General features: G+C 58.5%; 6 protein-coding genes across 6 annotated transcripts, besides 1 other annotated feature; all 6 read left to right on the top strand.

Annotated features, from left to right (window-relative positions):
• Positions 1 to 808: 808 nt before the first annotated feature.
• LPMP_211770 (RNA helicase, putative) lies at positions 809 to 2,050 on the top strand (the record flags this gene model as incomplete). The annotated part of the gene is made up of 1 exon (XM_010700660.1): positions 809 to 2,050. One exon carries the CDS (start codon positions 809 to 811, stop codon positions 2,048 to 2,050), a length of 1,242 nt encoding a protein of 413 aa, XP_010698962.1.
• Positions 2,051 to 5,885: 3,835 nt separating this feature from the next.
• On the top strand, positions 5,886 to 7,439 carry LPMP_211760 (hypothetical protein; the record flags this gene model as incomplete). The annotated part of the gene is made up of 1 exon (XM_010700659.1): positions 5,886 to 7,439. One exon carries the CDS (start codon positions 5,886 to 5,888, stop codon positions 7,437 to 7,439), a length of 1,554 nt encoding a protein of 517 aa, XP_010698961.1.
• Positions 7,440 to 8,609: 1,170 nt separating this feature from the next.
• On the top strand, positions 8,610 to 9,131 carry LPMP_211750 (40S ribosomal protein S11, putative; the record flags this gene model as incomplete). Its single annotated transcript, XM_010700658.1, has 1 exon — positions 8,610 to 9,131. The coding sequence occupies one exon, from the start codon at positions 8,610 to 8,612 to the stop codon at positions 9,129 to 9,131; it is 522 nt and encodes a 173-aa protein (XP_010698960.1).
• A 1,498-nt stretch (positions 9,132 to 10,629) lies between these two features.
• LPMP_211740 (hypothetical protein) lies at positions 10,630 to 15,855 on the top strand (the record flags this gene model as incomplete). Its single annotated transcript, XM_010700657.1, has 1 exon — positions 10,630 to 15,855. One exon carries the CDS (start codon positions 10,630 to 10,632, stop codon positions 15,853 to 15,855), a length of 5,226 nt encoding a protein of 1,741 aa, XP_010698959.1.
• Positions 15,856 to 16,264: 409 nt separating this feature from the next.
• Positions 16,265 to 16,312: a repeat region.
• Positions 16,313 to 16,841: 529 nt separating this feature from the next.
• On the top strand, positions 16,842 to 17,741 carry LPMP_211730 (hypothetical protein; the record flags this gene model as incomplete). The annotated part of the gene is made up of 1 exon (XM_010700656.1): positions 16,842 to 17,741. One exon carries the CDS (start codon positions 16,842 to 16,844, stop codon positions 17,739 to 17,741), a length of 900 nt encoding a protein of 299 aa, XP_010698958.1.
• A 3,276-nt stretch (positions 17,742 to 21,017) lies between these two features.
• On the top strand, positions 21,018 to 25,133 carry LPMP_211720 (hypothetical protein; the record flags this gene model as incomplete). Its single annotated transcript, XM_010700655.1, has 1 exon — positions 21,018 to 25,133. The coding sequence occupies one exon, from the start codon at positions 21,018 to 21,020 to the stop codon at positions 25,131 to 25,133; it is 4,116 nt and encodes a 1,371-aa protein (XP_010698957.1).
• Positions 25,134 to 25,715: the final 582 nt, after the last annotated feature.

Here is a 25,715-nt window from a genome sequence, read left to right as displayed (position 1 = left end):
GAACCTCTCTTGCAGTGTAGCACAGACTATAAATGCAGACTTAATGAAGAACGCGGAGGTGGGGTCCCTCAGTTACATTCGTGTCGGTTGGGAGGCGACTCAACTGGTGAACTCCACTAAGGAAGGTGGGAGAGGAAGGAGGCGGGGAGCATCTTCGCGTGATTGGAAATATTGCCACTGCGCCAACTCCACCTTTGACGAGCACATCTTCTCTTGACCACATAGTTCACTCAGCTTTCACGGGGATGATAGTGCAGAGAGATAGGCGCAGATTCCTCGCCTGTGTTGCTTTAACTCCCCCAGAGCCTCATAATGCTGAAGGATGGACATAGTGACTGTGCTGCTCTTCGGCCCCGCTGCCGACTCCACCCCAGTCCCCATTTCTCTCGTAGAATGCCACTGCGTATACCTGCGCCCTTAATGTGTACCTCTCTCGCCCCCTTTCCTCTCCTCTCCTCTCCTCTCCTCTCCTCTCCTCCTCTCTCTTTGTATGTGTGCATATCACCTCATCCACTGATGGGGTGGTGGTGGTGGTGGGGCGCACACGCACACTCATGCGCCACCCCCTCACACCTCCACTTTCACAATCAAAGAGCTACCGTAGCAAGACAGAGAAGCGAAAAGAAAAGCGAATAACAGCAGCACTACCTCCACTCCTACCCGTTACGCAGTCGCTAGAGTCCTCTGCCACCACCCTACCGCCCACCCTCTCCCTCACTGGTGTCATCTCGATTGAGCGATAATGAGCAGCGATCTTGCGGATTTCGACGGCGATGATGTCCGGACCACCGTCGTGGCGGCGCAGCCGATGGGCGTTGGAATGGGCACCCACAGCGCCGTCGCCCTCGGTGGCTTCCAGGACTTTTGTCTGAAGAGCGAGCTCGCGAACGCCATCCGTGAGAACGGCTTCGAGCACCCGTCGGAGGTGCAGCACCAGGCACTGCCCAAGGCGATGCTCGGCGCTGACATTCTCGCCCAGGCCAAGTCGGGTATGGGCAAGACGGCTGTGTTCGTCTTTGCGCTGCTGGAGCAGGTGGAGAAGGCGCCGCAGGGACAGAAGCCGTATTGCCAGGCCGTCGTACTGGTGCACGCCCGCGAGCTGGCCTACCAGATCGAGCAGGAGTTCAAGCGCTTCAGCAAGTACCTCTCGTATGCTACCACCGGCGTCTTTTTCGGCGGCATCCCGGAGGACGAGAACGTGAAGCAGCTGAAGAAGGAGGTGCCGGCGATCATCGTTGGTACGCCGGGTCGCATGAAGGCACTCATCCAGGCCAAGGCCTTTGACACGACACGCGTGAAGTGGTTTGTCGTTGACGAGTTTGACCGCTGCCTAGAAGACGTGAAGATGCGCCGTGACGTGCAGGAGATCTTCATGAAGCTGCCCAAGGAGAAACAAGTGATGATGTTCTCTGCCACGATGACGGATGAGCTGCGTGATGTGGCGAAGAAGTTCATGAAGGACGCAACAGAGATCTACGTGGATCAGCGTGCAAAGCTGACCCTACACGGCCTGGCACAGTTCTACATGAACGTCACGGAGGTGGAGAAGACGCGCCGGCTGGCGGAGATCCTCGATGCCGTGGAGTTCAACCAGGCAATCATCTTCACATCCTCTGTGGAGCGCTGCGAGGCGCTGAGCCGCCAGCTGCAGCAGATGAAATTCCCCTCTCAGGCCGTGCACTCCCGCATGAGCCAGGAGGAACGCCTACGCGTGTACGAGAACTGCAAGGCGAACAACACCCGCATCATGGTGGCCACCGACCTCTTCGGCCGCGGCGTCGACTTTGACCGCATCAACCTCGTTGTGCAGTACGACATGGCCTCCGAGGCCGACAGCTACCTTCACCGCGTCGGCCGCGCTGGTCGCTTTGGTACGAAGGGGCTGACAATCGCCTTCATCACGACAGACGAAAAGGAGATCAAGCGCGAGAACCGCACCTACACGGATGGCAACATCATGAAGGAGGTCCAGGAGCGCTTTGAGATGAAGGTCGAGGAGCTGATGGACATCAAAGCCCAGTTGAATGAGAGCCAGTACATGAATAAGTAAGCCAAATGACAACAAGGCAAGTCCGCCGATGGATATGGCGGCGTGGGATGAAGCGTCTGTGATTATGCCTCTCGTAGTTGTGCGTATTGTGTGTGCATGTGTGTGTGACTTTGCATAAACGAGTACATCTCTCGGTTTGTCATAGAACCTTTTTCGATTTTGTCTCCTTTACCCGCGCCTTCAGGGGAAACTCTATGTCTCTGTCTTGATTTCTTCGCCCTGCGCTGGGTGCTTCTTTTCTGTCCTCAGCAGTTGTGTGCCGTGTCGTGTCGTGTCGTGCGCGGGCCGATGTTTTGTTCTCTTCTTTTCTTCAAGCGCCTGCGGGTCGCGAGAGGGCTGATTGGACAGTAGCGTTGGAAGGGGAGGACGTGCAAGCGTGTAAGTGTGTCCTTCTCTGCTCCTCTCGCGCATGCATACTGCCCCCTTTCCTTTCCCTCCGGCCCCTCCCCTCTCTCTCTCCCCCTCTACCTTCCTCGCCTCGCTTGTGGAAAAGAAGTGCAGGATGTGGTGTTGGCGCCCTCTGCCTCTTTAATATCCGTCTTACGTTGTGTGTGTGTGTGTGTGCGTGTGTGTAATCTTAAACCAACAGAAAGGAACTCCCCCACCCCCATCTCCCTCGTCCTCTCATGACTTGGGGAGAAACGCGGGGTTGTGTTAAGCGGGGAGAATGGGGAGGAGTAGTTGAGGAGACGAGGAGAGTCGCAGGGCAAGGCGGAGTTCAGTGGCACGAAAAGCGGGAAAAAGTCAGTGAGGTGGGAGGCGAAAGATTGGGCAGGGACTATGGCCTCTGCCATGAGTGCGGGTGTCTATCTCGCTCTACATACACGTGTTGTGTAGGCATTGCGAGGCGAAAGCGCATAAGGGGAGCTGGGGAAAGAAAAGAGGTGCGATGACATAAAGCAAAGTGCTTCGGCCCCCCCCCCCTCCACACACACACACACACGCTTTGGAACTGTTGAAGTAGGGGAAAAGGCCGACTAGAGTGGGCGATGCGGACGGCAGGGGCTATAGGAAGGCGACAAGAGGGCAAAAAAGAGAGTGTCGTGGGGTTCGATACACACTCATGAACGCAGACGATTTCAGACACATTGACTTGCCCAACCTTCGAGATCATCTCAGTTGAGGTGTGCACTGGGTGGGGAGGGGTGATGTTGGAAAGTGGGGTGGATGTAGAGTGAAACGACACGAGAAAGGGAACCCTTGACTCTGTTCTTCGTCTCGTTCACCCCTGCGGTTGTTCACTCCACCACACATCAACGATGTCAGCGTGAGTGATTGGCACTGCCCTTTTGCCGAGAAAGAAAGGAGGGGACAAGGCTAGCAGAGTCGGGGGCAGCGGGTGAAATGCGGTCTAGTCTAGCGGGTTGTTTACCTCCCCTCCCCCTCTTCCTTTTCTTATCATGCCCGTCTTCCTCTTTGCTCTCTGCGGCTTCTCCCTCTCTAAGCCTCTCCCTCCTCTATCGCCACTCTCCCCTCTCCTTTCACCCCTCAGCCCTCCCCAGCAGCACGCGTTTATTTGCCCTGTTGTTTGGGCATTCCCTCCGTCTGTCCTTCATTTTCTCCTCACTCCTCCCCTCTCTTATCCTCTCGCGTTTCTGAGGAGTATACGGCCTTCAACAATGCACCGCTAGTGAAAAGGGGAGAAATACGAAAGGAGAAGAATGTGCCCCCGCACTCGACTGGCGACAGCAAGCTGGCACGTCCGATGCATCGCCCTCGAGGGGCGATATCGTCGCTTCTCTCTTCGCCTCAGCATCTCTCTCCCTCATTAGTGTACTGCTCGCTCCGCAGCAGCAGCAGTTTGTGTTAGCACGCGGCGTGTACGAGCCCATCTCTGTGTGACTGTGCATGAGTGTGTCGGTAGCCCCTTTGCCATCGCTATGCAGCGTCTCCTCGAAATGCACTTCCGCTCACGCCTGGATGCGCGTGTGTGTGTTGCCAACGGTGTGCGGGCGCTCCACTTCCGTGGGCCCACACATCTGCCTCGAGGGCAAGGCCGCGCATCGCTGTGACCTAGGTGAGTCGCTCCGAAGTTTGCGGGTACGCGCGTGTGTGGGTGGGTGGGTGGGTGTGTTCTGCGTGTGTCCGCGTAGGCTTGATGCGGCTATCATGTGCTTCGCTTTCTACATGGCTGCGCCATTCCAGCGCCACTGGCATCGAGGCAGGGGGGAGGGAGAAGAGTGTCGCAGAGGGACCACCGATGGGCGGAGGGAGGGCAGATCGTGGCGGTTTATAATGCACTCCTCTGTAGCTCTACGCGCCTTTCTCTCTCGCTATTGCGGTGCTCCTGAGCGCTTTGGGTGCCTTCCGGCCGTTCTCTCGCTTCTCACTACGCCCCTTCGTCGCCTCGAAGTGCTCTGCACGCACGCACGCACCCCCCCCCCCACATACACACACAGACAAATTATGCGTGCACGGAGGGGTGACTCGCCATCCTTGTACGGACTCCACCAATTCTCTGTATGTATGTACGGGTTTCTGCAGACTGCTGGACAGCAGCGAGGTGAAGGCGCCAGTAGGATGGAGGAGTCGGGGCAACTTTACTGCTTCCCTCTCCCACTCTTCTCTGCTTAGGGAGACAGCGCACCGGACTGCCACACCGAACTTTCGGCCTCGCTGGCTGTTGTCGGTGTTACTGCGACACCAGCTGCTCACTAACCAGTGATGGAAATGATGAACGTTAGTGGGGAAAAAGCGAAGACACGAACGAGAATTTCGTAGTTCGGCAGGCATATGCCCACCGCCCCCGCCACTTCCCTCACACACACACACACACACACACACAATTTCCTTGCCAGGAACACGGCTTTCGAACTGGAGCTTGCGGGCCTCTTCAGTCCCCCCCCTGTCGGCTCCCTCCTCGCCCACTCGCCTGCACCTCTCTCTCTGCCGCAGTCTGCTCTGCATCATCGCAGGCGTGGAAAAGAGTGTCTGTGCCCCTCCTTGCAACCATTTCTTGGGTGCCGCACACACCCTCCTCTGGCCCCCACCTCGCGCTTTCGCATCGCCACCTAGGCGCATGCTTTCTCCTCCTCCCTCCCAGTCACTGCAGCTTCTCATCGATGCCCAACCTCTCTCTCTCTCTCCCCCATCCGCTTATCGAGCTTCGATCCTTCGCACCTCTATTTAAAATGCCCCGCTGATGTTTACACTCGCATGCGCGTCACGTCCAGTCCGAAAGGAAACCACGTCACAGCCACACATACACTGACACACGCAGAGATACACTCCCTCATCAGCATACCCGTCCGTATAGCTCATTCTTGTTCTGCACGACAACAGTGCAGTGAGGACATCCTACCAGATTCATTTCTCGCCGTGACTCACTGCAAGCGTGGGTGCATACCTGCTCCTTGACGCATCGCCTCTCTGCCTGCTCGTGCGTGTCCTTGGCACCTTTTCTCATCTCCTCTCCCTCCCTCCCTCCCTACTGAGCACAGCGGAAGGATCACCACGCGTAATCGGCTACACCGCTTTCCCTTTTTGCCGCCGCTGTTGCTCTCAACGTGTGCTTATCTCGCTGTTTGGTGGAGGAAGTGTGGCTTTTTCCCACGACACGCGTACATCAGGCGTTTTTCTACTTCCCTTTCCTTCGTCTGCTTCTTTGTTTGCTTTCTGTTGTGCGTAGTCGTGGCTGCCGTGTATCTCGCTCCTTTCTCCTTTCCTCGGCCCCCCTCCCCCCAATCTTGCGTAGCCACGCGAGCGACGAAGGTGGATTCCTTCATACGGCATCCGAAGGGCACTACGAAGGAGAGTCGCACCCGCTCGCGGCTGCCCAGATACGTCGATCCAGACACCAAACTGCCCACCACTTTTCTGCGTTACTTCACTCGAGATGCACATCTACAGCAAAGACCAGCAGGCGTTTCACCTGCAGCGTACCGCCGCGGAGAAGTGGTGGTCGCGCATGAACACGTTTATCGTGGTGGTGCAACTTGCGTGCTTCCTCTCTGTTATCATCCGCACAGTCTCTGCTGCATCGAACTCCATGACGAACAACTTCTTCGTTAACTCAATCCTCTCCCTCACGCCGCCGTACATTGTAGATGGCTGCGTCTTCAACGTGACCCGGCGCCACGCCTTCTTCAACAATGTGCAGTTCTCGATGAGCAAAGACAACATCGGCTACTTTGTGAGCCGTGGTGTGCTAAACATTCGCTACTTGATCGCTCTCGCCGGCGTGCACGTGGTGGTGAGTGCGACAAATCGGCTGTTGTTCGAGACGAACACCCACGAAATCCGCTACCACTTCGTGATCTTCCGCAAGGACATGCTGACCACCTGGGAAATCCTGCTGATGGTGCTCGCCTTCGTTGTGACCCTCGGTATTACAGAGGAGAACCGAATCATGACAAACTACATCACCTTCTGCTCTAAGCAGAGAACCGTCAGCAACAGTTTCTACCACTCGGTGCAGCCGTACACGGAGCTCATCGTGTCGTACATCGTATCCATTGCCGCGACGGTGATCAACGGCGCGTTTGCGGTGTGGAACCTGTCGGACAAGAACCCGCTTGACATCATGCGGCGCGAGGCAAAGCAGCGGCAGGAAGAGTGGAAGAAGATGATGCAGCAGTACTATGGAGTGAGTTACCCTGGCACCACCACCACCACCACTGTGAGCCCCAACGAAGACGCAGCAGCCGCACCCCCTGCAAGCGGCAATGGGTCAGCTAAGGACGGCGAAGCAGGCCCGCTACAGCATCCCCACAACCGCACCACTCACAAAGGACTCGGTCATCGCCTCACTGCGATTTCATCATCGCTGCGGCGGCGGCGCTCGCACTCGGAGAACTCGCTGGAGCTGGACGTGCTACAGCCGTCATTGCAGCCCGCACTGTCGTCGTCTCCACAGCAGGCGCAGGGGGCGCCGCAAATCGGCCCAAGCGTCAGCCGCCCCCTAACCCCGCTCTTGAACGACGAGTACGACCAGGTGGAGATGCCGGAGATGCGCCCACAGAGAGTGGGTGAAGGCACCCTTGATAACAATGTAGGATCTCCGATTGCCATGATGGGTGGTCCCAGCGTCGTTATGGACTCCTCCCACTCTGGTCAGTACGACTTGCAGGAAGTTTATGATGACGTAGACGATGAGCGCGGCGCTACCGTGGAGGACGACGCTAATGTCGGTTTCCTTCAGGGCGGTGAGGCCTCTTATGGTGCTGGTATTGTGAACGGTGGCCTTCGTGGCCGCATCCGGAGTGGCTCGGACGCATCGACGGCTCTTCTGGCCACCCGCGTCGCCAACGCGCCACCGCCACCGCCACCACCCGTGTACAGTGGTGATCATCGGCAGTGGCCGCAGATGAGCCGAGGCTCGATGCTGGCGCCGCCCTCTCCACTGCAGGGTGGGGCTGAGACCACAGACGACACGGTGCAGTTGCAGTGAGGTACGTAGGGAGCAACAAAAAGGTGCGAGGAGGAAGGTGGCGGTGGCACCAGCAGGGGTTTGCGCTTTGGGGTGGCAGCTTCGAGAGCTGGAAGGTTTCGGTGATACTGTGGATTCATTAGAGTAGAGTGACTAACCATCTTTGTGTGTACCTGTTGTTCTGTCAAGGCGTTTGCTGTGAGTTTTTTCATCCCTCCCCCCTGTACCTCTCTCCTCGTTAGCGTCTCAGCTAGCTGTGGGCGTACGTATGCCACCCCCTCCTTGTTGGTCCTATTCTGTTGCCGGTGATCGCATGGTGTGGTGGCTGATTGACGCTTTCAAGTTTTGCTCGTCGCCCGTGTACGTATGCGTGTGCTCTGCAGCCACTTCCGGACGCCTCTAGTGTCAAGGTCTTTGCGACCGTGATGCATCAGCATCTGTCCCTCCCCTTCCTCCTCCTCCTCCTGGCTCGTACCTTGCGCTCTTTTTCTCACTCTCTGAAGCGCAGTGTTTTGCGAGAAGGCGTCACCAATCATTTTTCCCCGTCTCTTCTGGTAGTGCTCGGCGGGTGGTGCTGATGAGTAGAGCGCCTCCGCCCCCCCCCTTCTCTCGTCTTGCTTTCTCTTTTGATTTCGCACACTGCGTATTTACCGGCATGCCGACGTTCAACACATGTCGCGCCATTCGCCTGCAATCGACGTGAAGAAGTGAGGGACGCATCAACGGCGAGCAGCGCGTGATGCCCACCTGCGCGATGTGTGGAAGTGCCTGTGAAGGAGAGGGGGTGGGTGGGTGTGCTCTGCCTTCGACATTCCTGAGTGTGCTTTCAGTCTTCGAGAGACTAGCGCATCCCAGGAGAGTCAGAAGTGGCTCGCGGTGAATGCCCATTCGCGCCAGGGTAGGAGTTGCAGGCCTGCGTGTGTGAGCCCAGCAGTGCATTTTTGGCCGCGTTCAATGCTACCTGCTCAGTGCTCCTTTTCATGCGTGGCTCCCCTCCCCCCTGTGTCCCCCTATCCCTCTCCCATGACATGTCTGCTTCTCTTTTTGGATACTACTTCACGACCTCCCCTTCCCTCTCTCCGCGCCCTGCTCCCATCGACTCTACGAACTCATACATACGCAACCACATGCGCCTACGCCATCTCTCAGGACGTTCTGCGCAACTCCTCTCTTCTTGACCTCAAGAACACCATGTCCGCTGTACCTCAGTACTACCATGCGCATCAGGTGGATGCCACCATTCAGCACCAGAAGGCGTATCAGCGCCAGACGGCGGTAAATGAAAACATGCACCGCCCGAGTCGCAAGCACGTCAACAAGTCTGGCCACATCCGCTACGCCAAGAAGATCGGGCTGGGCTTCAAGACCCCGGCGAAGGCGCTGAACGGCAAGTACATCGATCGCAAGTGCCCCTTCACGAGCAACGTGGTGATCCGCGGCCGCATCCTGCGCGGGATTGTGCACTCCACCAAGATGCACCGCACCATCATCATCCGCCGCAACTACCTGCACTTCATCAAGAAGTACCAGCGTTACCAGAAGCGCCACAAGTCCCTGGCTGTGCACTGCAGCCCCGCCTTCGACCCCAAGCAAGGTGATGAGGTCGTTGTTGGCCAGTGCCGCCCGCTGAGCAAGACAATCCGCTACAACGTGTTGGAGGTGGTGTCGAAGAGCTCTGCCGACAAGATGGGCAAGAAGTTCGCCAAGAACTAAGCAAAAGGGTTTCCCCTTCGTATTTACTGCCCATGGCACTCGGCGATCGCCGGCGGGCGTGGTGGCCTTCGCTTGTGTCTTTCTCTGCTCACGTTGCGCCGTCCCGGACTTGTGGTTTATTTTGCTCATTTCTCTCTCTCTCTCTCTTGCCTGTTCCTCTCATCAACCTCTTCTCAGACGGAAACACGCCCATGCTCGCACAGTGGCTCCGTTATGTCTCTCAGGTGTGTGCATGCGTGTGCATGCGTGTGGATGTGTGTGTGTAAGGCAGCGTGAGGGAAGGGGGGGAGGCAAGAGATAAGAAAAGAGAAGAGGGCAGAGGAGGAAGTGTGTTGTTCATCTCGTTCTTTCCTTATTTTTTCAGTTTGATTTCATGAAACGGAAGACAAAAGAGACGCCCCGCGCGGCTCCCCCTCGGCGCCGAGGCTTCTCTTGGCCTCATCCATCTCTGTGGGCTGCGTCACAAGACATCCAGCCATCCTCATCTCTCTATTTGTCTCTCCTCTCCTCCTTCCCCCCACCTTGCTAGCCGCTTCTTTTGCCTCTCTACGCTTCCCGTTCCACCACTCTAGATCTTACCCCCCCCCCACCTGCAAAGGTCTCGGCGGTGGTGCGCCCCGTAAAGCGGGGTACTCAACTGTACTGGCGTCTGTGGGTGAAAGTGCCGCACATTCCCTCTGTGTCTCTCCTCCCCCCAAAACACACCTCCACGCGCTTAGCAAGAGCGCCTCATCCGTGCGGTAGTCAAGCACGTCCACGCGATGTGCTCTGTGCGTGGCATCTTTACCCCTACGTCTTGCCTTTTTCTGGCCGTCTACACCCCCCGTCACGTACGGCGATTTTGTCGTGCTTTTCGTCAGTACTCATCTTTGCCCGTGTGCGATCTCCAGCTGCCCTCTCTCTCCCTCTACTGGCCCAGATGTGTGCGTGGCGTTATTCGGCAGGCAACAACAACGGCGGTGGAGCGCCCGGCGCATCGACGCCTTTCTCAACGGGACTCGGCAGCAGTCAGGTGAGCAGCACCGCTGGTGTCCTTCTCCGACAGAACGCCAGTTCAAGAGTCAGCAGTAGTGGGTTTGGCCGCATTGACGAGTCCGCCAACACCGCAAGTGCACGCGTCCCGCTCTCTGCTGCTGCGGCTGACACGCTGGCGGCGGTGGGTCAACAGCGAGGCGTCGCGCGTCTGTTTAGCGACGACGACGCCGTCGATGAAGAAGAAGTGTATGCAGAGAGCGATGAGAGGTACGACAGGGACGACGGCAGCCACGGAGGAGGGCGATTACTTTCTGCAAAAGCGCCGGGGTCTGCCGGCTCGCTTCCCACCCCAGCGCTCATGAAGACGACATCAAGGAGCGGCGGCGCCGCTGCGGGTCCCAGCGGAGGTCTTACTAGTAGCACTGCGGCGGAGCGCGCTGGCGATTCCGCTGTCGCTGCTTTGACTGCGCAGCGCAGTGCGCTAATCGCCGCAAACCTCTCGCGGCAGCTCTTCAAGGCCAAGATGCCAAATAGCACCGCCTCGCCCAGGTACCAGGATGAGCTAGACGAGGAGGACGTCGATCAGCTCTCCGCTGTCGATCGAGATTTTGTGATGAACACAAAGGACCTCTTCGAAGATGTCGACGCGGAGCTGCTTAGCGAGGACTTCGTGCCGCACGAGCACGTTGTCGGCATCATTGTTTCGGAAACCACCGGCGGCGAGGCGTCGCTGCACGAGATCGACGACAACTTGATGGACTACAAGGACCTCGAGGCTGAAATCAACGCGGACCTTGCCGACTACATCGACGCTCACCACCAGGAGTTCAACAACGCCATCTACGACTTCTCCGAGATGGTACTGGCGGTCTCCGGCAGCGACGACACACTGGCGCAGTTCAAGAAGGAGCTCGCCGACGCAGTAGGCTCGCTGGAAAGTCACGCTGGGGAGCTCAAGGTGTTGCGGCTGCGTGCCGCCAAATCACTGTTCATGGTCGATGCGTTCAAGCACATCCAGGAGGTGGTTCTCGCCGAAACGGAGGTGAAGGGTCTCATACAGAATCGACACTACCTTGCGGCAGTGCAGAAGCTGCAGACGCAGGCGCGGCTACTCGCCAGTGACGAGATGAGGGGTGTACGCGCGGTACAGACTCTTCGCGACACACACAACGCTACCGTGTCGACGCTGCACCACCTTATTATCGACGACCTGCTGGCGTGCGTTTTTCGGCATGAGCGCCTTGTAGAGGCGGATGCGCAGCTTCTGCAGGCGTTACTTGATAGCAGCGAGCGTGACACGAAGGACACCCACGTGGCTGCTCCAAGCGTGCAGGACGCCATCTATACGTATTGGAAAGGAGCCAATATTAGCACATCCGGCAATGACGGCACGGTGGAGGAGGAGGACAGTGCGGGCGAAACTCACCGAGAGGGCGACGGCGGCGGCGGCGGCGCCTCGACACACGGCGGCACCACTACAGACTCAGCGACGGCGGCGGGTGCAGGCAGGCCTGTCAGGAAGGAGCACACACTCGCTGCGATCATCGAGACGCTCACTGATGACCCGACGGAGGACCACGTGTTTAGCAACTACCTCAAGTTTGTGCCTCTCAGCATCAAAAGCCTCATGATGCTGGGCAAAATTGATCGCTGCCACGAGACATTTTTTAGTCGCGCGACGCGCAATATTGAGCGCTTTATCGCCCACTTTATATCGCTGTACGACGCATGGCGGCGTCGCACTCGCAACGGGGTGAGTCTCAGCAACGACGAGGCGGAGGCTGCCATTCGCGGCACGTACGTGCGCGCCCTCGACCTCGCCAACGACCTCATTTCGTTCGACGAAGCCGTGGCTACCATTCAGGGGCGCGACCTGCACTCGATGCTCGGGGCGCTCTTCACCGAGCTAGAAAAGGTCCTTCGCAACGCGGCGTATCTGCAGAAGGTCGTCTTGGTGGCACACTTCCCTTTTGTGTCCTCCTTCGTTGTCCAGCCGGTCCCGTTTTCACCGGAGGCGACGTCGAGCCAGTGGAACGTGGTGGATGTCCCGTTGCGAAGCGCAACGTGGCTGCGCGACACGCTGACGACGGCACTAGACTACGCTCAGAATAGCCTGCCCAAGGTACCAGCTACGCGTGATGAGTCGTCGTCGAACTCCCTGCACGCCAGTGGTGGCGACCAAGACGCCGATGATGTCATGACAAACTTCTTGAGGTTTTTCAACGTGGATGCCGTGCTGGCACCTCTGAAGACCGAGGCGGTGGAGAAGGATGCTGCTCCTGCAGCAGCTGCAGCCGCAGCGCCCTTAAAGCTGAAGAGGTCTGGCAGCGTCGAGTCGGTCGCTGCGAGCGACTCCTCCCCTTTCCTCAGCTTCGACCAATGTAAGCCCTTTCTCACGTTACGGGGCATCTGCGACCTTGTCGACAGCGCGTGCGCGCAGACGCTCGCTACGTACCCCTCCACTCCTAAGGCGGTGCTGCGCAAGCTGCAGCTGACCCTCACCGCTGAGCTGCGAGATGCCGTACGGGTGAAGCTGGTCGCGGAAGTGCAGGGGATGTTGCAGGAGTGGGACCTGCAGGTGTTGTGGTCGCAGCTGAACTACCACATCGAGCTTTTCTTCCACGCCATCTGCGACGCAAAGGAGGCGCAAGACGAGACCGACGACGCTGTCACGCTGCTGCCCTTCCTTCGTCAGAAGAACTTGATCAGTCGCGTGCAGCGTACTGCCAACATCTTGCAGGATTCTGACAAACAGGGCGACGATGCATCCACGCTGGAGCGTCTTTTGTCTACATTCGAGTCCGGCGGCGTGCTGCGCATGATGGAAGAGACGGGCACCGTGTCGTTCAGCCTGGTCGGCGCGGTGAAGAAGGCGCAGGCAGACCTCCGAAAGGTTAGTGAGGGGCAGACACGCCAGTTGGAAGCCATGCAGAGCGACACAGCCAAGTTCATGGCGCTCGCGGACAGCGGCCAGGGCGGCGGTGGTGTGAGCGGGGCACGGGCACCACTGGTACTGCTGCACGCGAACATGCTGCGCCGCTGGTTTGTCTTCACCGCGATGAACGCTCTGACGTGCTACGTGTGTGCGGCACGGTTCTACAGCCGCTGCTGCGACCGTGTTCCAGAGTTCCGCCTGCTCAGCGAGGAGAGCTGCATCGTTGGCTTCTTCAAGCGCTTCCTGCGTGCCACTTACATTCCCACCCTACACGCCTTTCACTCGCAGCAGCTGCAGCTGCTGCTCATGAGCATCGGCGACAACGCCGGCAACAGTGCTGCAGGAGCGGCGCCGCCTGCCTCTACGCCGCTTGCAGGCACGGACCCCACGGCGCAGCGCAGCGGCAAGGCGCCGACGGCGATGAACACACTCAACGGCGCTTGGCCGGCGGTTGTCGTGGACGAGGTGCAGTACCCCATCCTTGCGTGTGTGCAGTATGTGGGGCAGGTGCTGGCGAAGGTGAACAACGTGCGCGACATTCTTCCCAAATCCCTGACGGAGGAGGTGGAGCAGAACACGTCGGAGGCGCTTATCATGGAGCTGGTGGTATTCCTGAAACGACAGGTACAGTGGCTCGGCCGCGGCACCCTCGCCCACCGACTGCTGAACAGGCCCTTCGCGGACGCGTTTGCCGGCATGCCAAATCGCAAGTGGGCTGCTCTGGTGGACGAAGAGAATATCATGGAGGCACACAAGTACATTGATCAGGACCTCTACCGCTACTACCAGTTCAACAGTAATGAACGGACGAGCGGGCACGAGTACAACTCGACGGTGTCCCTGCTGGAGGCGATGCGCATGTTAGAGACATCGTTTGCCGTCTCCCCTGGAGGTGGCGGCGGTGCGGATGACGCGGAGGCAGAGTTGGATCGGCAGATTGGCCGGATGGAGCCACGGGACATCTGCGTGCACGACGACAGCACCCTCGTCGCGTTCGCGCTTCTCTGCACCTCGGCCGAGTGGCTGTGCGATTTGCTGCTACGCTACCTATGGCCGAGCCGACGCACTGCGCACAACTACACGGACTGCTGCGTGCCGGGCTACTGCTTTACTCAGGAGATGCGCATCAGCGCTGGTACCTCCTCGGAGTTTATCGACAGTGACTACGCGGCGCAGCAGAAGGTCCGCCTTTCGAGCCACCTCGTGCGTCTCTGCTCGATTGCGCAAGTCGCGCTTTTTCACCTGTCTGTTGAGGCACGCTTTCTTGCGTTTCTGTTTCTTCCGCAGCTGCGTGATGTATCATACGACGTGGTAGCGGTGTCGAGCGCCGCCGACATGTTCGTCCAGGCGTACGCGCGGCGTGTGCACAACTTCTACGCGATCCTGCGCCAGCACCTACACGCGAAGAAGATCAAGTACACGTGCCTGACTGCTGGAAAGCCGGCGAGTGAGTTAATCTTGATGGAGCTGGCCCATCTCCGCAACAAGGCCATCTCGCAGGCCGGTCTTATGCGACTGCGAACGGACCTCCTGGTTATGCAGACCACGCTGCAGCTAATTCTCCCAACCGACACCGACGTGCGAGAGGCGGTACCGCGCCTTTTTCTCCGGCCGGCACTATTTCTGCGGTACATCTTCAACAGGGACGTGGTTAGCGAGATTGTGTCCAGCTTGGACTATCTTAACTTCTCCACGAAAGAGGTGGAGGTGCTGATTCGGCTTGTTTTTCGGCAAGTGTCCGGCGCCAACGACGATACACTGGCGGTGCAGCACATTCAATGGTTCTACCAGAAGCTCAAAATTATTCAGAATTTGCGCTACTCGAGCACCGATGCTGGCAGCCGCGGCAGTATTGGCAAAGCTTCGCTGCAACCTGCTGCCCATGACACATCTAACGGCGGCGTTAGTGGTGATACACCGTCGTCGTTGGTGCCGCTATCCAGAAACGCGGCTGCTGTGGTTGCCGCCGCGCTGGACGGCGGGGATGACTACCACAACAGCGCTTTCAGCTACGACGAGGGCGGCTCGGACGCGTCGGATTCGCAGCCGCCACCGCTACCCCTTTTATCCGCCACTAGGGGTCGTCAGTCCGCCCTGGGTGGCCTCGCTGCATCGCCTAGCATCTCAGTTCCTTCAACACCGGTGCCGGCACCACTGCCTGCCTCTAACGCCGCGGCCCCAGTCAGCACACAACCTGCGACCACCAGTGAAGAGGACGAGGAAGACGAGGAAACACCAGAGGTGTCGACGATGCAGCGATCCGTTCGCCAGCCACAGCAATCTCCCATCATTCCAGGCGCTGCCGCGGCTCGCTCATTCACGTCTGCTACTGCTGCTGCTGCTGGTGGTGCAGTGGCGGCAGCGCTCGGCAGTCGCTCGATGCTTCACGCGGCCCCCACCTCGCTGCAAGCCACGCCATCTCCATCTTCCTTGAGCAGCGCCGCTGCAGTGAAACCAGCGCTGGCGCGACCGGCTGTTCCGCCTCTCGCCACGGAGCCTTTGAGAGGCGCATCTGCAACGGCACCCACCCCATCCGCCAAGACCGGTGCTGTGAAAGTGGAGGAGCCCAGCGAGGACGAAGACGATGAGGAGTACGAGTACGAAGAGGAGGAAACTTCGGAATACGAGGAAGATGAGGGAGACGAGGAAGATGAGGAAGACGAGGAAGATGAGGAAGATGAAGAAGTCCCAACCTCAGCTACTTCTGTCAAGAGGCCACTGCATCCTCCGCCCCATCCAGCGGTAGCCCCAAACAGCAGAGCTTCCATGGCTAGCGGGGGACCATCTGCATCGACCGCCTTCGCCCGCAAATGAGGCGGCGGCGGTGGGGGTGAGGGAGGGGCGCCGGTACGCGATGCGTGACTGATCTGCGCCCTTCCCGTTTCATTGCTCCCCGTCCCTTATGTGCGTGGTCGTTCCCATCTTTGCCGCACCACTGGAACGGATGCCTGTCTTGTTCGTGCTCTCCCACAGGGCTGCCTTCTCTGCCGCCTTGTCTGCTTGTGTGTGGTGGCACTGGAGTTCCTCTTCCCATTCCTCTCCACGCGGTGATCCCCTCCCCCCTTCGGCAGATATGGGGGGGTGCCACGCGCACTTGACTTGTAAAAGAAGTCTACAAAGTCGTTTGCTCCGGTGTGTCTCTCGCTTCTCACGTCCTGACTATAGTTGGTCTCTCGTTCTCTTCTTGGCCGCCTCTTCCCCTCTTCCTCTGATGATGCCCGCTACCTCAGTGCATGGCATCCGGAGTCCACTACCCACTCTGTAGGAGAAGGACCCATCGGCACTTTCTGCTGCGGTCTAGTGCGCTACATATGCCTCGTGTGAGTGATCTCACCCCGTGACGAGTGTCGCCTCGATTTCCTTCTCCGTCCTTGCACCACCGTTCAACCCTCCCCCCTCCCCCCCACACCCACCCACACACACCCACAAGGCTCATTTTTCACCCATTAACGAACATATTTTGGCCCTCTCACTCGCTCACGCAGACGCGCTGGTGTTCGTCCATAGCGCAAGCAGGCGCATCCTCTCTCTTTTTTTTTTCGAATGCACACCCACACACACCGTAGAAGTTGAGACACACTCATGTAGAGGTGTGAACAAAGGGCACCTGACGTACTGTCACGCACGAAGAGGCGGGGAGGCGGAAGCAAGAATGACGCTGCTTGCCCCCTCTGCCCATTACACCCACTCGCACGACGTACGCACACCGCTGTTTCTCACTGCGTTGAAGCCGAGCGCCTTGTCGCTCATTCACTCGTCTCTTCTCACCCCCCCCCCTACCCTCTCTACCCTCTGCTCAGATGGAGAAGACTCGCTGCTGCAGACACTGCGGGTGCGCGATACGTTATTGCCCGTGCTGCGGCGCCGAGCTCGCTGGAAAGCGCGACAACGCGGTCAAGGGCCTCAGCAGTGGTACAGGTGGCCGCCTATTGTCTTGTAACTATTCGTTTTCTCCTCACACGGCCGCTGACCGCGCTGAAGGCAGTGGTACCCCGGCGCCGTGTTGTCATAGCACGTCGGCCTGGCGGGAACGACTACCACATCGCGCCGTCAGCGCCTACGAGGTGTACCTGGCCATAGTCCATGGCTTCGTCGTCAAGAAGGGCGATGAGGAAGCGGACGCTGCTAGGGCCGTTGCACTCACACCGGCGGCAGCGTCGGTAGCAGAAGGCGGGCAGCACAATGATGAACAGATGCGCGGTGCTGCTTTGTCGTGGCTGCGTATGATGCCTGCGGAGAAGCGTGTCTACGAGGTGGAGGCACAGTTGTGGCAGGCTCGACTGGCAACAGTGAGCCGAGAGCCTACTACCTCCGCTGTAGCAGCTGCTACGGCCTTGCGTTCGTCTACAGCAGCGCCAGCCTTGGCGCATAACTTGGAGGAGGGGTCTTCATCGGCCGCTGCGGAGCTCTACACGCTACCTTTGGCGGAAAGACTGTTGCCACAGCAGCCGGCATCGCGTCTCGTTGCAAAGGTCTCGTCAAAGACGCTCACTTCAGAGCGCCTGCCCCGCAGCAAGACGAGCTTCGCACTGTTCCGTGCGAACGTGAAGGGGCGGCGCAAGATGAGCATGAAGGAGATCGCCGCCGTGTGGCGGCACATGTCAGCGGAGGAGAAGGCACCATATGACTCGGCGGCAGCGAACCAGCGCACCGAGCAGCTCCTCTCGCAGATACCGTCAGCACCGGGCAGTCAGTCGTGACACTCGCACGGCTGCAGTGCTTCAGACGAAAAAAAAGGCCACGGGGGGAGGCCGCTAAGGAAGTACGAGGAGGGGCGCTTGGCATCAGCCCCGCGTCTTTGCAGCTCCTGCGCACCGACCCAGATACACATATCCCTCTACATCAGCATGCTCGTGGCCCTCTTTACAAGCCCTGCGCTTGAGCTCTGTGCACCGTCCTTCTCTTTTCCTTTCTCCCTCCTACTCCCACAGACACGCACACAGGATTTCTCGGTGTGTCCGCGGAAGCCGTGCGTGTGTGTGGGGGGTGTGGGGGAGGACATCTGCTCTCGTTTTCCTCTTGATTATCTTCCCAGACCAGAACAAGACGCAGGCAGCGTGAGGCTGCATCACCCGCCCCTCTCCAACACTCGTGCGCTCACGCAGAATGACAACCGTGCGTGTTTGTGCGTGGGCAGAGACAGACGGAGGAGGGAGGACGCGCTCACCCTCCCTCCCCATTTTCCGCTTTTTCCCATTCTTGCTGGATCATCTCTGAAGCTGCACTGTTCACACCCCTTCTCCCATGCTAACGCTTCCTCACCCCATGCCCTCTTTCCTCTCGCATGTCCACACGTGCATATCATTTCATCTCACACACGCTGTTGCTCGCATTCGCTCCTTCCCTCCGTTACTTTACTTTGCGTATCGCCACGTTTCTAAACGTGTGAAGTCAGAGGGAGAGCGGATCACTGACAGCAGTGAGCACACCGACGCCAGGAACGAAGAAGAAGCCACAGTACTTACGGTGTTGCACGGCTGCAGTGTGTCGCCTACACGCGGATACGTGGCTTGTGTGCCGGAGCTCAAGAAACACAACACGGCACATATTTTTTTCGTTTTTTGTTTTGTTTTCCTCACTGGTCTCATGGATACCGGCGCACTTGCACCCACCGACAGCCAATCAAAGCAGTAGCACCAAAAAATTCAACGGCACACAGCAGCACCCAACGACTTGCCCGTTCGACGTAGAAGGATACGAGCGAATCAAACGTGAGAGGGGGCGCAGGGGAAGAGGTCGCCGTAAAGGACGGTAGACTGCGTCCATCCTCAAACCCACGCTCCACTCACGTGGAGAAAAACAAGACAAATAAAACAATACAAAAAAAACTGGAGGAGCGTCAGTGACAGCAGCGCGGCTGAGGGATCGCTGTGACTTTCGTCGCTCACAGCGGCTGTCTTTTCATCGCCGTCATACACACACACACTCGCACTCGCACTCGCACTCGCCCACCTCCTCTGTTTTCCTTTCAGCTGCCTCTGTGAGGAGACGCCCTCGATTGCGCCTTCTCCTTTGGCTTTTTCATTTGTTTTTCTTTCCCCCCTGTCGACACCTCTCTCTTACACTTTCCCTTTTCGTGTGCGCACGTGTGGACGCTCTCCTCTCGAAGGTCTCTTGTGCTTCTCCTTTGTGCTTTGATTTGAGCCTCTCAGACCGCCCATTCTCTGCGTGGCGTGCTACTTGGTGCACCTGTCTGAACCTCTGTGCTCTCCCTGGTGTTCTTGCTTCTCTAGGCACTTACGTTTGTCTTGATCTCACGTGGCTCATTATCATCTCCTTGCTTGCTTCGGTTATCGTACTTCCCATCTCCGTGCGTGTGCTCGTGTGTACCTTTCCATCTCTGAGCCTTTCTTCAAAATTTTTTTCCCTCCTCCTCGCCCCCCCCCTCCCCTCTCTCCCTCCCTCCCTCCATATCGTTGCACACGCTGACTGTTGTAGCTCAACTCACTTTTTGTGCGTCGATACGGAAGAGGGCGTACACACACACTCTCTCTCTTCTAGTTTACTCCTCTTGTCTTTTGTTCTCTTGTTGTTGTTAGGCCACCTCACTTGTGTTCTCTTTCGCTCTTTCTCTCTCTCTCTTTCCATTTCTGATCTGCTTGCTGATTCCTCGTCTCTCTTTACGTGTGTCGTGCTGTCTCTGATTTGCGCCTCCTCGTCTGTCTGTGTGGGTCTGCTGGTGTGTCTTTTCTTTGCCGGGTCGCCCCCCCCTCCTCCTCCTCCTCTTCTCTCTTTCCATCTTCTGTATGTTTACACTGAGTCATTTATAAAGCGCATCTCTCCCTGCGGGTGTGCTTACCTGTGTCTCCCTCGCTCGCTCGCTCGGTTCTTCAGCTGCATCCCGTCGCCACTCTCTCCTACGCTGCTTTTATATTTTACGCGGTCATTTGACTGGTCGCGCATTCTTCTCTTTTCTTTCGTGTTTCTCGGCTCTCTCTCCCTCTCTCTCTCTCTCTGTGCGTGTGTGCGTGCGTCTCTGTTCTTCTTGAGTGTCTCATGTTGTCGTCTTCTCTTTCCGTCGTCTTCGCTTCGAAAACACCTCTCCCCCCTCCCTCTCCCCATTCCCCCCTCTTTCCCCCTCTTCCACCCCCCTCCCTCTCTTCCTCTCCTCGTTTGTATGCCGTGACGTGACACTTTTGTCTCTCGACCTCCCTTTCTTCTCTGTGCCTCCCCCCTCTGGTCGTTTTCCTTTCGTTTGACTTTGAGTCTTCGGACCGTTGTACCACTATCTCTTCCTCGGCAACCAAGACGGCGGCAGCCGACTCCACTTGTCGACTCGCACCCATCTCTCATCACTATCCCCGTCGAACGCCTGCGACCTCTGTTGTTTAGCCTTTCTTCTCTCTTCTCCTTCCTCGGCTTTCCTGCCCCTCCCCCCCCCTCTCCTGCCTTCCGCTTCTCTCGCCCATCTTCATCTGTGCTGTGGTTGCGGCGTTTAGCTTTTATCTCACGCTCTGTTTGGTCGCCTCCATCCCCCCCCCCACTCCCACTCCCACCCCCTACACCCACACACACACACACCCATAGAGTGCCATCGAGAGCACACAACGCACGCGCTCACAGAGGCACAAGGCGTACAAACCTGTGGAAGCGCTTGTCATCCCCCTCCCCTCTCCCCTCTCCTCCTTCTCTGCTTGCACCTTCGATTCATCTCCTCCTCCCCTACGCTTAGCACCGTCGTCTTCTCCTTTCCTTTGCCGCTGCTGCTGCTGCTGCTTCGTATGGTTGCGCTCTCCTGTTAGTTTCTTTGTTCCTCCTCTGTCAGTTTGCTCACGCACACTCTGTATTCCTGTTGTATCCCCTCATCCTTCCCTCTCCCTCTCTTCGCCATTGCCTTCCGACTGTCTCTCCCCCCTCTCTCCCTGGCCCCTGCACAAACGTGCGGCACCACCCGTGTAGGAGGTCACCAACGCATCGCTGCTCGCGCGGTCGTCGCGCCCGTTGTTGCCTGGCCTGTCAAGCCCCCCCCCCCCGTGATGAAGCTTACCGCCACAAACTCCGCAACAGCAGCGGCAGTCCCAGGGGACGACTGCAGTCACTATCACAGCCATCACCATCGCCATGACGCCGCTGTTCCACGTCGCACCGACACGGCGCAACACACCTGCTTCTACTTTACTGTGTTCTTTAGCAACAACCCGCCTATCTTTCACTCGAACCGCATTCCACTGGAGAAGCTCGACGTGGGGGCACTGATGTCCCCGACTAGAGCGCGGGAGCGGGCCGGACAGCTGGTAAGCGAGGAATCGGCGGACGGATTGGCGGGCAGCGCGTTACCGTCCTCCTCTTTTTCACAGTGCACCAGCTGCCAGCAACAGTACTGGAAGACCATATTCGGAGAGCTCGGTGCCGACTGCGTGACACGTCGTGGTGTGGGACACACCTGCGCAAGCACCCAATACGCTGCTGGAGCATCGGCAGGGGAAGATCGAGGTGGTGCTGTTCCCGTCGTCGAGGACTATCGCAGCGCGTCCGCAACGGTAGAGGAAGTGCCACAGCAAACACTGCAGAATGTGGCGTTCCCTACGACGTTCGGCTGCTGCGGCGGGGCCTGTGCCTTGCCTCTCCGAGCGAGTGGCCGCCGTATGCGGTGTACCTCTGCAGCGCTCACGCCAATGATGCCTCCGCCAGAAGTTGCCGTCTCCTCGAAGGTTTCATTCTCGAAACGAGAGGCGTCGCAACTGCTGCAGTTGCCGAGCGCCGCAGACACAAAAAATGTGAGGGCATACAATGCGAAAACGTTGATGCAGGAGTCAGACTGCGGGTGTGCCCAGGCGCGTGCGCCCGAGCTCACTGAATCCTTGTCTTCGACGGTCGAAACTTTTCCCCTCAGCGACACCACCACGTCGGTGAACGACCCATCGACTTCCGAAACGGTGACGTGGGCTTTGACTACATCAGATCACCTCAAAGTAGCGCTCCCCTCTCTCAAGCATAAATATAGAGACACTGTGGCGGTGTGCAGTCACCACAATGAGGATGCTACGGCTACCACCATCTCTACGGCGCCGCAGGCGCACATCACGCCTACGATTCCCAACAGGGCTGAGCCCAAGGCGCTGCCACAAGGATCGATGGCTACTGAGGCTCCAACCCCGGCGCAGCGAGATGCGACGTACTCAGCTGCACGTGCACCAGCTGCGAGGTTGATCACCTCACCCACCACACCAGTACCTAAAACACTCGAAACGAGAAACGCCACCCACAGTACTCCGCTGCCGCTCGCCGCTGACACGTCGGCCGACCTGAGTACCAGCATGAATGACACCTGCTCCGCCCCTCCTGCAGCTAGCGCGCCGATGCAGGAGGGGCCGCCGTGGAACATGAAAGTGGAGGAGGTGCGCTCTGCCAAGGGCGAGCTCCGCTACTACCGCATAATTCTCACGGTCTCCTTCACAGCACTTGTCACAACGCACACTGGCTTGATGCACTCCATGCAGACACGCAATGCGGCCACGGCGTTGGTGGTTCTCTGCCCCCCATGCGGCGTGCACTTCCGCTTCCTCCTGAATCACATGGATGTGCTGCGCAGTGTGTTGAACCGCACTACCGAATTTGCCATTCGCACTGTTCAACGATTTTTTGGTCTCCTCTACTCGCCCACGCAGAGGCCGAAAGGCTCGCAGCAGCAGGCGCTGAAGGCCATTGCCACACTACTAGAGGCGCACCCGGAGGCGCTTGCAACGTATCGCGCTGTCAAGGCGGAGCTCACAAACGCGCTGTGCCTTCGCTTTCCTCTCCCAGTGCTGACGCCTGCGACGTCGGCGTGGGCGGTGCCAGTTCTGACACGGTCTTCCCTGTTCAGCGCGCGAACTCGGTCTGGTTCGAAGGGGGTGTCGGTAAAGTCGCCCAGTGGGTCGTGTGACGCGCGGGCGACATCGATGAGCTGGGTGGGCTCAGACGGCGCATCCGCCTCAGTAGGGCGGATGTCTGGTGCCGGTGCACCGCCCTCCGGCTCTCCTCGTGCAGCACCTTTAATCTTGGCTGACATCCTTCACGAGGCCACTTCCTTCGTGCGCGAGTACAGCGAGGGCTTCGCGAGTGCCTTTATCTGCGGGCTTTTGTCATTGACGGAAAGTGGCTTCGGCAGTGCAGGTCTGCGTGCCCGGAGCAGAGGAAGCAACAGCGCCAGCCCCACTGCCGGTGCGACGACGGCAACACCCACCGTGAGCAACCTAACCAGTCCCAACGTGAACGGCGTGTCTCAGTTGTTGAACTGCGTGCCGAGCAGCTCGTCACCGACAACAGCACATGAGGCGTCAGCGTGTTTTGCGGGGTGCGGCGGTGTCGCTGCTGCTGGGTCAAGAGGTGCCCCAGAATGGCTGTCGCCCTACGCGGCCTACTGGAGCTCGCTCACGGCCAACTGCAGTCCGCTTCACATCGGGGACGACGACGTCATAAACTTTGGCAAACCCACCTCGGCTAAACTGGAAGGCTACGGCCACGCAAGCACCAGCAGTAGTGTAGACCACGTTGACGACGGCGCCGTGACGACGCACGTGTCGACTAGCAAAATCTCCCCGAAGGCACCGTCGGTCAGTCCTCTGGCTGGTGATGTGCCGTATCTAGCATCGGCCCCATCTGGCAGCCTGGAAAGCCACTCACCTTCGCCAGCGGCACGTCGTACCGCGGCAGACCTCCTTGCGGCACCGTCAGCTGCTGCTGCTGTACCGCCCTCTCCCACAAGGGCGGCAGGCAGTAGCACCGCGCCATCCACCTCTAAGGAGGACGAGTATTTGCTTCACCGCGGCCGTCTGGGTCGGGTGGTTATCTTCACACAAGACAGTACTCTGGCTCGCCGGCTACTCGTTATCGCGGCGTTCTTGTGGAGCGGATGCGGTTGTGGTGCTGTGATAGGCGGAGGCATAGCGATGCGGTCTGGCGCGCCGTGTAGAGCTGCCACAAGTGGACAGCAACGCGTAGCCCGCAGCGCCGCCGAGGACGTCGCGCTTCGCAACGAGGAGGCACAGCACATGTACGAAACGGCGGTGGCCGCGGCCGTGTCCTCGACTGAGTACGCCAACGTGCCGGTGCAGTGGGTAGCAGAAGAGTTTAGCGAGCCCCGTCTCTGCAGTCTGTGCTCCCGCTTTAGCCCAGAGAACACATTGCTAGTGGTGGTCCCGCGTCAGCTGCAGTGTCGCCTTGTGTACCTGCGCAAGTACGTGACGAGCACCACCGTGCTGGTAGAGGAGCACAGTGGGAAAGGCGCAAGAATCTGCACAGCCCCTTTCCCCTTCCGCTGCCTCATCTCGAAGCAGGTGGTTGTGCGTCCGGACCCGACCGTGACGACGCTGCTGCGAGAAGCGTGTAGTCTTCATAAGAACAGCCACGGCACCGTGAGCTTCACCGACGTGTTTCAGCGAATGGTTGGGTGGCTTCACTGGCAGTCGGCGGCGGTGCTGGCGCGGGAAGCGCACGCGCGAGCAGCGGCGGCCGCCACGATGGCAAACGGCGCGCCGCTCATTCGGTTCGTCAGTACCGATGCTGTGTGGCTGTCCACTGAAATCTCGATCCGCTCCCCGTCTGCTTCTTCCGGAACGAGGGATAATAACGGCAGCCACGCAGCGACGCCGTTGGCCGTCTCGGCAGAGATACTCCAAACACGCAGCACCAACAAGCTCGCATCCTCGTTAGCACACCGCTGCGATTCCTCATGGGAGTACGAGTCAGTGGAGGAGGCCCTGCTTCCCGGCAGCATGGGCGGCGCAGGCGGGTGCTCGTTCATCGCAAACGTACACACGAAAGCTGCAGGCGGAGAGGCGGCGGCATCAGCGATCCCAGCCTTCCGCTCTGGAACAACGCCCGTAACGTCGATGCTGCTGGTCTCCCATGGCCTTCTCAAGCCGCCATCTGCCTTCACCTCAGCCTCGCCAACGTCCGCGAACCCCACGAAGGCCACCTCCTTTTCCCCCTTGAAACGCTTTTACCGGTTCCGATCAAGTCCTACGTCGACATCGGCTGAGACCACGCAAAGTCACCCCATCCTATCGCCTGTCACTCTGGGCCAGATGTACAGCTCCAAAGGCGCTGTAGGAAGACAGCTGTCACATCTTCTTGCTGGCGATAACGACGAGGCGGACATTCTCACGTAGGGCTGTCGCTCGCTGCATCTGAAGGACCGAGGACAGTACTCAGAGGGGTGATGCATGCGTTTGCCAGCTGCCCCAAAGGTGGTGGTCGATTGCTCTTCCTGCTCTGTTGGCGCACAACGAAGGTGAGGGTCACACAACCAAGGGCGGACATAGCTTCGTCCCTCTCGCTGTCTTCTTGCTAAGCCCGTTTGCATACCTATATGCGATCCACTCGCTTCTAAGAGAGGGAATCCGCAACGCCATGTCCAGGCGCTGCTGTGCGTATTTCTGTAGGACGTGCCTTTGCACCTGTCAGCATTTTCCCATACCTGCGGCACGTACTCTTCGCGCCAATTCGTTTCCATCTCTCGGTGCGCTCGATCCAGCGATTACTTGACTCAAAGCGCGCGTGCGTATGTGTGTGCGCCGTTGCTTCTCGTTCTGTTCCGCCCACTCCCTCTCCTGCCTCCCTCTCGCTTTTACGCCTCGCTTGTATTTTTCGGTATCCCACTCTTTTTTTGCTTTGTGTTGGCTGCTCGATTGCTTGCATTGGTTGTGTGGCCGCTGGTGCACACGCACACACACACACGCATTCTCCATCAA

Source organism: Leishmania panamensis (assembly GCF_000755165.1).
Source record: "Leishmania panamensis strain MHOM/PA/94/PSC-1 chromosome 21 sequence".
Classification (NCBI taxonomy): Eukaryota; Euglenozoa; class Kinetoplastea; order Trypanosomatida; family Trypanosomatidae; genus Leishmania; species Leishmania panamensis.
Note: the sequence above shows the minus strand (reverse complement) of the source record. Positions and strands in the feature narration are given on the sequence as shown.